The sequence below is a fragment of the Rattus norvegicus genome, chromosome 2, assembly GCF_036323735.1.
Source record: "Rattus norvegicus strain BN/NHsdMcwi chromosome 2, GRCr8, whole genome shotgun sequence".
Classification (NCBI taxonomy): domain Eukaryota; kingdom Metazoa; phylum Chordata; class Mammalia; order Rodentia; family Muridae; genus Rattus; species Rattus norvegicus.
The window spans coordinates 234,394,697-234,409,487 of NC_086020.1; the positions used below are offsets into that span (position 1 = coordinate 234,394,697).

General features: G+C 44.6%; 1 protein-coding gene across 8 annotated transcripts in view; it reads left to right on the top strand.

Moving 5' to 3' along the window:
- The window catches only part of Kyat3 (kynurenine aminotransferase 3), a 45,341-nt gene extending 32,391 nt beyond the window's left edge, over nucleotides 1–12,950 (top strand). For 7 of the 8 annotated variants that reach the window (XM_039102972.2, XM_039102977.2, XM_039102971.2 and 4 more), the window contains 4 exons: nucleotides 2,598–2,784; nucleotides 5,008–5,081; nucleotides 5,548–5,634; nucleotides 12,688–12,888. In XM_039102972.2, coding sequence (XP_038958900.1) covers nucleotides 2,598–2,784; nucleotides 5,008–5,081; nucleotides 5,548–5,634; nucleotides 12,688–12,750 — 411 coding nt within the window. In that variant the 3' untranslated portion in view covers nucleotides 12,751–12,888. 8 annotated transcript variants of the gene reach the window in all.
- Nucleotides 12,951–14,791: the final 1,841 nt, after the last annotated feature.

The following is a 14,791-nucleotide window of genomic DNA, read 5'->3' on the forward strand; positions in this document are numbered from 1 at the left end:
GGGAAAAATTTCCATTATTTTTAGTGATTCTCCTACCTGACTATGATAAAGCCTAGTTCTGAAGGTTGGCTTTATTATATTTTACGTTCATTTTATCACCTCAAAATAAAGACAGTCACTTATTCAACTAAGATTCACTGGAAATTAGAGATTTTACAGACAAAACACCACTGCATTCACATACCTTAATATCAAGTTGAGAGACATAAATGATGGAGAGTCTTTTAAATGATAATATGTTAGACTTGACAGACGCAAAGTAAAGGTTGGAAGGAGGGAAGATAGGACCCAGGTTGGAGAGGACATGATGTCATATTGGACTAGCCCCATGGAGAAGGAAACGTCTGAGTGCTGGTTAACCTAGAGCAGAGCCCTGTGAGCAGAGAGAATACAAGTGCACCAGCCCAGTGGTAGACAGCACAGCTGCTCTGGGACATGGGGAGCTATTGGCAGTCTTAAATGTGTTATCAAAAGGAGTCTGGGGCTCTGTCGAGAGAGCAGGTAAGAGAAGCGTTACAGGAGAGAAGTATCAGTGGATTGAACCTAGCTGATGATTGTAGGACTGAGGGGTCCCTGGACGCAGTTGGAAGATTAAGTCAGTGGTGCCTTCCACTGGGCAGTGCACACATGCCTGGGCAAAAGAGGGAGTCCGGGTACACTTAGCACACAGACGTCTGTGTCTTTGTGCTTTGGATTTTCCAGGGCAAGGACTTCTAGAGTGAATGAAGGAATTGCTCAGAAAGGTAGAGCTGAACTTCTATAGCATTTCCTGAAGCATCTGATTCTGCATTTCAGAAAAATGCCCTCAGGCTGCTGTGTTTGGAAAATGGATGCTGACCTCTTAGTATTCTGTCTCATTGCTAAATCCTCCTGCCACAAAGACTTCTGTGTGATCTCCGCCCCTCCCACCTCATCATACTCTGCTTTTGCTACAGATCTCTCGTAATAACAGATTTGTTTCCTGGCCTTTCCACCTCACCTCCTCACCCACCCTTGAGTATGCACCAATTATGAAAGCCAGGGCTGTGCCTATGTTGTTAACCATTCTGTCCCCAATCCTTACCCAAATACCAGAAACCATCAGACACACTTTGCCTGCCAAGTATCTCGCCCTCTCCTTGGCAGATCTGTGTTCTTTATGCCCACTCTGACTGTAATTTGTTCTTATCATCCTGACTCTGCCATGGTTCTCAAGTCATGTGCCTGATCCTTACGACTTAGTCTGTGAAAGTTGTTGTAAAAGAATACTAGAAGTTGGGGATTTAGCTCAGTGGTAGAGCGCTTGCCTAGCAAGCACAAGGCCCTGGGTTCGGTCCCCAGCTCCGAAAAAAAAAAAAATGTTGGGGCTGGGGATTTAGCTCAGTGGTAGAGCGCTTACCTAGGAAGCGCAAGGCCCTGGGTTCGGTCCCCAGCTCCGAAAAAAAGAACCAAAAAAAAAAAAAAAATACTAGAGATTGGGTAGCTTATACAGAAAAGGAATTTAGGGGCTAGAGCAATGACTCAGAGGTTAAGAGCACTGACTCCTCTTCCAGAGGTCCTGAGTTTGATTCCTAGCAACTCCATGATACCCTCTCCTGGCATGCAAGTGTGCATGCAGATAGAGCACTCATACACATACATAAATAAATAAATAAATAAATAAATAAATATCGAAAGAAAGATAGAAAAGGAATTTATTTCTCATGGTTCTGAAAGCTGGGGAGAGTCAGACCCTGACCCTGCCAGAAGCCATGTCAGATAAGGACCTGCTACCTCACAGGAGTCTCCTTTTTGTTGTGTTTTCCCATGATGGCACTGGGTCTGGTACCACTCCTGGGGCCTAATCACCCAGCAAAGGAATTGGAAGTAATGCCTACAGCTTGGAAACCAAGAATTCACCGAACGGAAGGAAGGGAACGTGAACACTAAGTCCTTTTCTCTTTATAATCTGCTTTTCATTGGTCACATTCTTCTTTGTCACCACTGCTGGAGGAGTGGCCCACAGGTCCCAGAGACCTGTCTCTCGATACTTTTACCTCCTGGGATCAGAACGGTTTCAGTATTTCTTCCGAGGAATGGGGCACTTGAGTTTGCTTGTCTACACAGCACACTGGCTTTAATTTCCTCCTGTGCCTTTGTCCTCTGTACCAGGAAAGACTGATTCCCTCTTCACCTGTCTGGCCATTCTTAGACTGAAACTCAGTAAGCTGGACCACAGCTTGCCTCATTAGAAAACGATTCATGTCTTTCTGTTACCAAGTATGCCATCTTTACATAATACCTCTTCTTCCGTTGGGATTTTCTGCCTTCCTCTGTTTGTCATATTAGATTTAAATGTTTACACACACACACACACACACACACACACACACACACACACATACATACACACACATACACACACACACAAACACACACACACAAACACACACACACACACACACACACACACACACACACACACACACAACCTCCTTCCTCCATTAACCTGTGGAGCTGAATAATTCACAGGAAACTGGCTGTAATTTACTGAACAACGTCTTGACACAAACTTAGTGTGATGATCTTTATTCTACCAGTGAATTAAGCCATAACTGACACCCCTTTTGAACATGCAGGCAGCCTTGGCCGAGGCTTTTTGGATCGATATCAAGCGCATGGATGACCCAGAGTGTTACTTCAATTCTCTGCCAAAGGAATTAGAAGTTAAGAGAGATCGGATGGCCTGTTTACTTAACAGCGTTGGCCTGAAACCCATCATCCCTGACGGGGGCTACTTCATCATTGCCGATGTGTCTTCATTAGGTTTGTGAAGCCTCTGGTATTTAGTTCACAGCTACAGTCTGAAACGATGGCAGAGAGGTCAGAGGAAAGGGGTCAAAAGCCAGAACCGCAGCTCATCTCTAGAAGAGAATGTGTTTTCCTAACACCAACACTTCCAACAATTCGCTTTCCTTTCAGGACTTTTACCTGAATTTTTGCTGCTGATAAATGGTTGTCGGGTCGGTTGTTCTAGGTGTCCTGTCACAGAACTGTTCTTACTGTGTGGCAGTGTGGAGGGGAACATCCTGATTGGGAAGCAGTACACTTGAAATAGTTCACTTGTAGGTTCTCTACTTTCTTTTCGGTAGCTTTTCTAAGTGCTGTTCGGTGGGAAATCGGAAGTTTCTAGAAGTTGTGAAGCTGTAAGGAAACATCCGCGATTTTCAAAGGTGCAATAGGAATGCTGTGAACAGAGGCCCAAACGCTCCAATACCCTCCTCAGGAAAGCATGTTAGCTCTATCTTTGAAGGCAGGAAGGCTCAGAAAAGCTTAAATAATTTCCAACAGTCATGCAGCTGGAATCTTTACAGTTCTTTCTCCATAAAACATGGTTTTACTTATTTTACATTGGGACATGGGACCATCAGAAGAGGCTCATGTGTGGAGGTCAGAGGACAACTCTTGGGAATGAATCACTTCTCTCCTTCTATCATCTGGGATCTGAGGGTGTTGAACTCAGATTATTAAAGTTGCCTTGACTCCCTGAGCCATCCTACCAACCCTCATACGGATGGGTCTCTGTCATCTGAAGGCGATGATATAATTCTGACTTGCCACCAACAAAAATTCAAGTTGGAAACATAACGATGTCTTACATTAAACTCGTTGACCTTTGCCAACTTATGCAGATCCCTCTCCAAGACCTGGGATTTGAAGACCTTAAAGAATAGGGCAGACAGCAGTCAAATGCTGTAGGCAGCCTTACCTCAGTGTCAGTGTGCATTTTTATACACGAATATAACAAAGAAAGCACTGACCCAAGGAAGGTTGTCTGAGTTCAGAAAATCATGATCAGAAAAACGTGTAAAAAAATATCAGTAAGCACATTCTGAATATTAACAGAGCAGCCCTTTTCCAGAACTTTCCCAGGACAGACCAGTTCAAACACAACAGCCTGGCATGTACTATAGATTATATCATGGAAACCACGAAAGCAAGACAGAAAGCTAAATCCAGATTCAGGGTACACTGGGGACAGCACTCAGAATGTCCTGTCACCAGAGTGGTTTCTGTAGTTGTGTCCCGACGTCTAAGAGGAGTAAACATGTCTTATAAATTCAATGTAAATGTTTGTCACAGGACTCGTGAAATCATGTCTAAGAGCAATCCAGGGAACAAGGTAAAGGGCCCTCTCCTCTGCCTTTTTCCTGGAATCTCACACACAGTTCCCCCAAAACATTGTAAACCATGTATCATCGCTTTGATGGTGTTCCAACGGTTTTACATAAAATAAAGTATATTTATTTAATATGTTAAAAATATTATTAATAATAAACCTTAGAGTATCTCACCAGGGAGCCTTTCAGTTGCAGATCTATAAGATTTTCCACCTGAATTTATCTATCAAGAGAAAACAGGTGACACTCCTGGACCCAGGTATGCCCAGACAGTGAATTCTAAAGTAGGAGCATCACAACAGGCTGTTAACCATCTCAGGACAGTAGTGGGCTTGGCTTATTGTACTAAGCACCGTTTCCATGTTGCCAGAGTCAGTCCATCCTGCACCCAGGACTAGCTTGTGTCTTACATCTGGATATGGTGTGGTTATCAGGATCCAGGAGGATTTGGATGGAAAACCTTTTCTGCCACTGTGGAGATGGGAAAATATCCCTTCTTTATGATATGGGGAAAATATTAACATCCCAAGTTCTCCCTTTTCCTATAAATAAAAATTTAAATTCCATCTGATGATAGTATAAGAAGAAAGTCAGGCAGGGGTCTGGGGAGGAAAGGCGGTTCAGTGTTTAAGCGCATGTATTGCTCTTGCAGAAGACCAGAGTTCAGTTCCCAGCACCCAGGTCGGGTTGTCAGACAATGTCATCACATAGTGTGAGACTCCAGCATGCTATATGAACAACCTCTGGAAAGTTCTAGGCTTAAACCTGTGTGAGTCAGGAAAAATATGCGAACCTCGGCAGGCTTAAGTGAAGCCTTTCTTGTCTCAGACAGAGCTCTTCCCCAACCCACCCTTCCCTGTGGTTATAGGTGTTGACCTCTCGGATGTGAAGAGCGATGAGCCTTATGACTATAAGTTTGTGAAGTGGATGACGAAAAATAAGGTACTGTTTACTGACCTCCCAGTTCTGCTACATAGTTTCTGTAACAGTTTACTGCCCTCCCAGTGCTGTTACATAGTTTCTATAACAATTACTGACCTCCCAGTGCTGTTACAAAGTTAGCTTATCAACCACCTCATGGATGTGCTTTGAAAGACACCGAACTCTAGCTTTGTCTCTCCTCGGTTTTATTTTAAAATGTTTACTTTAGCTTAGCTGTGTTGAGACAGTCTCATTACGTAGCGTTGGCATGCCTGAAACTAGCTCTGTAGACCAGGCTAGCCTCAAACTGTTCTAATTCTAACTTTCATTCAGATAGACCACTTAGGACTTTTTGAGGGACTTTAAAAATACTTTTTCCTTTTAAAAATCACTATGACCATCAGCAGTATATTTCTAATGTCGGTGGCCTGTGTCTCATGTGGAATGTGTGGAGTTTTCTCACAGCGTCAACTTGTGTGCTTTGCAGAAATTGTCAGCCATTCCTGTATCCGCGTTCTGCGACTCCGAGTCTAAACCTCACTTTGAGAAGTTGGTGCGGTTTTGCTTTATCAAAGTAAGTTTCTGCATTCCCAAAAGTGTGCATTTTATAGCACCTTTTATTCCAATTTACAAAGCAGCCTTCTTTTCCTATCTCTAAAAATGATATGCTAAGTGACAAGTTTAAAATTTGACTTGCAGCTCTGAAGTTGACAGTAAGTCAGTATTCAGCCTTATGTTTGCTGGGGTTTTTAGTCAGTTTATTTACTTGCGTTTTGTTTGTTTGTTTTTTTGGTTTTTTGGGTTTTTTTTTTGCTTTTTTTTTTTGAGATAGGGTCTTACTCTGTAGCCCAGGCTATCCTCAGACACATGACAGTCCTCCCGCCTCAGTCTTCAGGTTTTGGGAGCCACTGTCCTTGATTCAGCCTTTTTATGAGGGAACGAACAAAATCCTAGCTGAGGGAAATTGTCACCATTCCACCTGTACCAGAAGACTCCCAAGACAGATGTTATTGCTGGGCTGGGGAGTGGCTCAGTAGATACAGCACTGTCCACGTAAGTAAGAGGACCAGGGTTCAGATTCCTAAGACTAGCATAAAAGCCAGATAGGCATGCCAGGGGTCTATAACCAATCCCACCCAGGAGAGAGAGCCTGGATCCCCAGACCAAACTGACTGCTAGACTAGCCCACAGTTGGTGAGCTCTGACTTCCATGAGAGACCCTGCTTCAATGCATAAGCATGAGCAATCAAGGAAAACATCCAATGTCCATTTCAGGCCTCTACAGGCATACACACACATGCGCACCCACACACATGCAAAGTATGCACATACCATATATACATAGATCCCACGCGCATGCTATGGCTCTTGAAAGCCCTCATCCATAGGTTATTTGACATAACATCAATACTATATTTTACTTTGTTGAGATAACCTATCAACAAATTATGGGAGACGTACCTAAGAATAGAATATAAGTATTTACAACAGAACAATGTGAATATTCGATTGACCAAAAGGCGAACGGAAAGGGTGGGGGCAACATTTGGAATGTAAATAGATAAATTAAAAAAAAAAGAAAAAGTTAATAAAGCATAGCATTATAAGGTCTGCCTTAAAAGATATAAATCCAAACATTACTCCACTTACAATGAAAACATTGTTAAAAATACTGCACGTTGAAATGCGTTCACCATGTCCACACCACTGAACAGGGTACCTTTGGCAGGGTAGCACAGGCAGGGGTGGCGGCCATTTACCTGTGGAATCGTGAGGCTCCTTGCTCCAGCATTCATAGAGAGTGTGTTGCTGTACGTCACCAGCTCCCTGCCCCCTAATATCAAAAGCATGACTGCTAGTGAATATCTGTCATCATAAAATAAAAAAAATAAAAAAGCTAATGGAGCCACCATAGGCCAGAGGCCATCTCTATAAACATACTACTGAAAACACAAACATAATGAACAGAAAGGGAAAAGTAACCTAAACTCCAGTTTTAGCTGGGCATGGTAGCCCGCGCCTCTAATCTCAGCCTGGTCTACAAAGCAAGTTCGAAGACAGCCAGAGCTACACGGAGAAACCCTATCTTAAACAGTCAACAAACAGTTCGGCTTTAAGCCAGTGAGCACGGCCCTACTCTTACTCTTCTTGGAAATAACTCGGGAGAGCTGTAAAATGATGTTGCAAACCTAGCACGTGGCAACCCTCCGGTTGCCAAGTAGCGTGAAGGAAGTGGTAGAGGGAGAGAGGATGCCTAGAAAGGCTCTGTGTCTCAAAGAACAGATACAGGGACCAAGAGCCTCAGGAATTCGGATTTTCTGGCAGAGGGGGAGCAGGCACAGGTCCTCAGCCCTGTAAGCGCTGGAAAGGAGGGTGGGAAGGAAACCGTGCTTGGGCTATGGACTTCCTCATTGATCCGGCAGTGTGGCCAGAAGTTGGGTTGACGTAATCTGGAGGAAAGGTCCTCGGTTAGGCCGTGTGACTAATTCCCGGTTGGCCGACTCGTACATTAAAGGGGCATTAAACTTTTGATGAACAAGAGAGTTTCTGCTGCCTTCAAATAATACCCAGGGGCTCCTTGATAAATATCTATAAATCCACACAGGCCTGGAGAGGTGACTTAGTGGTTCAGAGTGCCAGCTCCTCAGATCAACAGGAGCAGTGTGTGCACTGGCAGGGAGAACCTGCAGAGGGATTCAGTCAGAGATCATTCACAGCCGTAAATGAATGAGATACACATCTTCAAAGGACATCCTATGGCCAACACGGGAACAAAACAACCTCCCAGAGTATTCCTGGGAAAAGTGAACCGTGCTAAGGGAGAGTTACGGACTGTGACACCGGAAGTTCTAAATGCTTAAGACAGTACGTTGAGGTCGAGATTTTAAGTTTAGGAACGTGTGGTGGTGCAGGAAGGTAAAATGGGATCTCCTGGACAGCAGGTGAGAAATTGAAGGGAGAATAAAGGTATTGGAATTAGGGTAACACTGGAAACCATAAAGGATACCAAATAATTCTCTGGGCACAGCAAGTGTGAGGAAAATAAGTAAAAGAATGTGGAAAAGAATACAGAATTTTACAATATTGACGAGAAAGGTACAGACTGGAAGAAACATGAAATATGTATCGTCTCTGAAAGAAAAAGGTAGAAATAGAACTCCAAATAATTGTACAGCTGTGCTGCCAGGAATGTTACCTTTAGCTGAATGCTTGACATGGCTTGTGAAGGATCTAGAATAAGATCTCAGGGCTGCCTCTGGGCAGGGAAAGAGAGGCTGAGGAAACCTGTGAAAGGAAGCACGTGGGATGCTGGCTGACCTAAAAACAACATTGAAGGGCTGGGAAGATGGCTCAGTGATAATGGCACCTGGAGAACCCGAGTTGGGATTCCAGTATCCACGTGAAGCTGGTCCAGTTCCACAGGCTTGCAATCCTTCAGCAAAATGAGAGGCAGAGAGACAGTCCTGGCATTCATAACACAACCATGAGACCCCATCTCTGACAAGGCAGAAGGTTAAAACCAGTACTCAAGATTGTCCTCTGACTTACAACACCCCTCACCCAAAATCACACTCAGACAGGCACATGCATGTGCACCTTTCATGCCCATATGTATACACACGAAAGACAACATTTAAGCCAGGCAGTGGTGGCACATGCCTTTAATCCCCACCCTCAGGAGTCAGAGACAGGCAGATCTCTGAGTTCAAGGGCAACTTGGTTTACAGAGGGAGTTCCAGGACTACCTAGGGAGACCCTGTCTCAAAAAAAATTTAAATGCTTGAAGTATAATCGACATGTTTTTATAATTTCTAAAAGACAGTCTCAGAGAATAATATCTACATAACGGCTAATGATAACCTACTATTCCCCAAATACTTCATTGTGTGTTCCCCACCAATGAGGACAGTCCCAAACCACAGACACCACCTCAGCACCACGAATTTAACCTTGACAAATCCTTATCTCATCTACAACTCAGCCCCTGTCTTGAGTCTCACCAGCTGTCCCCGTGTAAAGTCCTCAGAACAAGCAAGCTGAGAGGGACCCTGGCCAGAATCAGGTCACTCTGTCTGTCAAGGCCGGAACTATGAGTTGCATCTAGTTGTCATGTTAGATAGGTCCTCACGTCTAACATTCACTGTAAAGCTCAGCAGCCAAGGCCAGAGGTGATGCGGTGTCCCTTTAATCCCACGCAGAGGCAGGCCAGTCCAGGTTTGACCACACAGCCGGCTTACACAAACCTCCCCAACCAATGACTGTAAGGAAAGTCTCCATTTTGATCTGTCACTGTGGTAGGAAACCACTTTAGTTTGCCTGCTACAATTAGCTTCAAGCACTTCATTAAGGCGGAGTTTGCATGTGTTTATTATAAAGTTAGCGTTTTCCATTGAATTTAGTAACTATTTTGAAGGGATTGCTTTGAAATCATGGTAGAATTCCATCTCTCACCAGGATGACTTAATTTTTTTACTTATGCTTCGGTGGCATTAAAAGCTCATAGATTTCTGTGTTATTTGATGCATTCTAACTTATCATAGTCACCTATTTTATAGTGGTTTCTTCAGAATTGGGCCACTATGGGTCCCTTTAAGCTGGCTTCTGTTTCTTTTTATGTGTCACAGCATTTGGGGGCATTTTCTTGTCTTTCTGCACAAGGTTCATTTTATCAATTTATAACCAGACATTCCCAATAAGTCTGGTTCCTTTTAGAGTAAAGCTTTGTGGGTGGGGTAGGGGGTAAGGTGATATTTTGGACTTTTTATTCTCTTTTATGTGTATAGGTATTTTGCCTGCATGTATGTCTGTGTACTACGTGTGTGGGCTGTCATATATCCTGGAAGTAGAATTACAGTTAGTTGTGAGCCACAATGTAGGTGCTTAGCACCCAGCCTATGTCCTCACTGAGAACAAGTGCTCTTGATCGCTGGGGCCACCTCTCCAGTCCTAGAGCAGAGTTTTATCTTTGAACCAAGATCTAGATACTGGGGGTGTTCACTGCTGTTGTGTGTCGCTGTTCCTAGGCCCTTCCAGCAAGGTAGAAAACATATAAATGCATTCGAATACATGCAGTCATTCATATACATCAGTCATACATGTGCATCCAGGGGTGATTAGTCACATTCACCCCACAAATCTGTATTTATAAAACCCCAAGATACTCAAGTGCCTTATATAAATGCTATACCATTTTTCTATAATGTATGCACATCCTTCTATATACCTTAAATCATCTCTAGGTTGTTTATAATCCAGTACAATGTAGCACTGTTCAAATAGACGTTAGGGTGTATTGTTTCTGAATCATAACAAGAAAAAGAAATATGTGCGTGCTCAGTACAGATGTAATTTCTTCGCTCGAATATTTTCAATCATCGGTTGGTTGAGAAGCAGCACCCTTGGGTAGATAGAATTGATTGCATGCATATTTACAGCTGTATTTATTTGTATCCAAATTTATTGAAAACTATCATTCGGTTAATTGTAATTATTTTTTTTCCATTTCTATGTTTGTAACTCCATTCTTCAAGGGTGAAACCTGGTTCCCATCATTTAATTACTTAATACCCCTGTATCTCTGTGTATGATTGCTCTCTGGCTAGCCTCTCTCTCTCTCTCTCTCTCTCTCTCTCTCTCTCTCTCATACACACACACACACACACACACACACACACACCACAAAATCTCTCCATGGATAACCCTACCAAAAGATTTTGACATTTTGAGTCCAGCTGCTGCTGCCACTGTCCCCGTGTGGTCACTGTTGTCCCTGACACCTCACACTGTTCTCCTCTGCCTTTCTACCTCTGAAGTGCTTTCCTCTACCTCAGAGGCACTTTCCTCTGAGTCTATGCCCCATGCTAGGCACTCTCTGATCTCACTTCCGGCTTTCAGCCTCATGGCAGGTATCTCCCAGTACCAGGTGAGCACCACCCCTGCCTGCATCAGCCATGAACAGTAGCTGCCCTGGCTACACCATCCTATTCTAGGCTTCTGGCCTAGATAGTAGATAGTCTCTTCTCTCAGCCCCAGTAACTGGCTTTCCTGCCTACCTGTTTCAGTGGAAAAGGAAGAGGGAGGGGAAAAACACACAAGGCTAGATCTCTGTCATTTGCTCTTCCATTTAATTGTATACCACAAGCGTGTGTTGCCTATTCAAAAGTTAAGAGGACGAATGCTCAATGATCATAGCATCGAAGGCAGACTGTAGTGAGTTCAATGTTCACAGATGAGGGCGTAGGAGCCTGAGCTCATGACTGGATTTTAACGACAGGCACTAGAACTAACCCTAAAAGCCGCTAGGAAAGGTTGTCTGGGAGAATGGGGATGGATAGAGGAAAGCCTGGAGAACCTGGTGCTACTTTTCTCTGTAGTCACCGCTGGACTCATCGACTCTCTAATCATACCTGATTGAATGGCTGCTTTCAGTTTTCTAGTTTTTGCTTCCTTTTTTAAGGGTGTGTGTGTGTGTGTGTGTGTGTGTGTGTGTGTGTCACATAGAACAGAGAGAGAGTTCATCAGATCCCCTGTAGCTGGAAGTTTTAGGAAGTTTTGTGCTGAGTTGGGTGCTGAGAACTTAATTCCTCTGCAAGAACAGTGCACACCTTTTAGGTTGATGTCTGTACACAGGTGAGAGCCGGCATAAGCTAGGTCAAGGCCATGGTTGGAGAGTAAAAAAAAGTAAGGTGGGACAAAGTTTTTGTAAGGCGAAAGAGAAGGAAAAGGAGAATCAAGATGAAGGACGACCCAGATCCGGGTGGTCTTGAATGACCCTAGGTAGTTATGAACATTTCTTAAGGGATGGATTTCTATAGTTCAGTTTATCTTATCTAGGTGGGCGGTTTATATCCTTATCATTTGGTTGTGAGTTTATTGTGTGGATATATTGTGGATTGACAATTTAACACATAAATCTGGTTGATTGATAAATTACAGTTTATCGAGTCATGATTTCACCGGGTAGGTGGGAGTTTATGCCTTAACTACCAGAGGGTGGGCAGTTGTGGAAAGTGTGGGCAGAGTCCATGGCAGGGAGCTGCGATGCTGGCCAGCCCATGCTGGACTTCTAGAGCCCTGGTTTTACCCGGTAGCTGGAACCAGAGTTCGCTGCTAGCAGAGAGCTGCCCCCCCGGGAGAGATGCTTACCAGAGATAAATTATGGTTAGTTCCATATGGCCCTCGGGGGCCAGAACTAACTCTAGGACCAGCTTGGCAGGGTGCCACGCTGGCACGGCTCGAGGACCGCCTGGGTCTGAGAGTACTCGGGAGCAGTGTGGAGCCACTGAAATAAAAGTACCCCGCAGTGCCATGTGGCCCAACAGTGCCCACGCCAGCCTGGGTTAAAAGGCTCCACCATTTTTTATTATTTACCACAACAACCTTTAACCACCAAGCCACCTCCCAATCCCTCCCATTTATTTTAGTTCCTCATTTGCGTTTTTACTTTGACATTGCTTCTGCACCTAAGGCTAGACATCGTCTTAAGTCTTTGGGTATTGCTAGCATGGCTTATAACTTCAATGGGTTTTTCTAAAGGTGTGTGCCACCCATCTATGCCTTCTATGTTTAAATATTGCAATGTCTCGAATTTATACTGGTATGTAACGATACAATTATTTCATTTCAGAAAGACAGCACTCTGGATGCTGCGGAAGAAATCTTCAGGACGTGGAACAGCCGGAAGTCTTGACTTGTGCGGGTGTGAGGGTTCCATCTTCTTGCAAGGACTTTGCTACTCGGTGCTGCCACCTCGTGGGCACTAAAAGGAAAAGCCGTTTCAGGACAAACATTTAAATAAACATTTCCACTGTCTCCGAAGTTAACCCCATTCCTAACAGTGTTCAGTACATTATGGTTTGACTCGTTCGGAATATATTAAGGCACCTTCCGCTGTAATTTTGAGGGAGTCAATTTCTCTGTGCTGTCTTTTCTCATGGGGGGAAACAGAAATCGTATTTGCTGCATCAGGTGTAGCATGGCCTGCAAGCCCAGCACTTGGGAGGTGGAGGCAGGAGTTCAGAATCATCCACAGTGACGTAGTAGGCTGGGGGCCATCCTGGGTTACATGAGACTGACTCTCAGTAAATGAAAGAAAGAAATAAACCCACCACATACTTCGTCTGAAGCTGGTCTGTAACTGTTACTGCTCATTCTGAATAAAGTCTGGCGAGCTACAAACACTCACAGGAGGTGACCAGGTTCACCTCTGTCCTGCTGGGCACCAGCCAGCTGTGATGGTGCCTATAACTCCCTCCCTAGGACACTGGACTTTGCTCCTGGCTTTGTTTTTCTCTTCTAAGGGCTGCTGTGACTTGGGGGTGGCTTCAAGGTCCACATGGGCAGCCTATGTTTTCCCTACTTTGACCTTGTTGCCTCTGCTGATGTTCACCTCTACTCTGCCTGAACCACCCACTCTCTTGGTCACACCTAGAAACTGTCATCACTCCCTGCTGTTTCACCTTTGAGATAGTAAATTCATCCTCTCTCAGTAATCACCTCTCTCTCTCTCTCTCTCTCTCTCTCTCTCTCTCTCTCTCTCTCTCCTCTCTTTCCCACCCTCTCTGTGTATGTGTATGTGTGTGTCTGTCTCTGTCTTTCTGTCTCTCCCTCCTCCCCTTCCTTCCTTTCCTTCCTGCCCGTCCCTCCCTTCCTCTCAGTTCTTATTTAAATTTACTATAATTCCAAACCCAGAGTTTCCCAGAAAATGGTCCATAGACCTCTTACCTCAGGATCGACCGAGAGCTCCTTTTAAAAACAGAGATCCTAGTTCTTCCTCTGAGACCTACTGAGACCTAATCTCAGGCTCTAGCCCTCCCAGGTGATATTACACGGATCACAGTTTGATCAACTCAGCTGTCGTTCACCGGGACCCTCAGTGTGATTCCCATGAGGCCCCTTAACTGCACTCATTTCCCGGCCAACCTTCCATGCCATTGTTCTGTCGCTCCGACCAGGACACTGACTTATTGCCCTGTAGTTTGAACTTGCCTAACTGGCCAAAAACATGAACTCCACCCTGGGGTTGAAGTTCTATGTCTGCACCTGGGCTGCCGAGCACAAGCCGGCATGCGCTAGGAGCTATGAGCTCACACCCTTCACCTTTGATAGACATCACTGTGATCCACTTCCCCGGTGACAGCAGTGAGTGCTAGCATACTGTGTGATAAGAAAGCAAACCCACTCCCTTCTCTTCCCACTTCTCAGCCCACTACCGGCATCACAACCAAGTCACAGCACGGTCCATCTGCTTGTGGGAGAAACAAAAGGACAAAAAAAAACTGCTTGCGGATATCCCGGCTCAGCATTTGTCTCTCCTTTCTTCACCCCAGGGTAACAAAGGTCATCCCCAAACCTCTGGACCACAGGAATTGGGGATGATGAAGTACTCGAGTAGGGAAGGTTGATGTTTTTAAAACTGGTGGGTCCAAGTCTCAAAAGGAAAGCTTACACCTGAAAATAAATTTGACTTCCAAACCAATTTTAAAAAGTAAGGCTTAAAAGGCCAGGGGCAGCACATAAACCTCTTGGGAAACTTTTGCCTGTCACTCTACTGAGATCGTGGGGAGGTGTTTCGCTGGCCTTGAGCCTGCGCCCTGCAGTCCTGGATTTGCCAGGGCGCCAGTCTCCACGCATGCTCCCATCATCTTTCTCCTCACACTCTCAGAGACGTCAGTTCCATCTGTTTTCTCGTGTCTTTATTTTCTGCTGACCCCCAACAAGTGACCATTCAT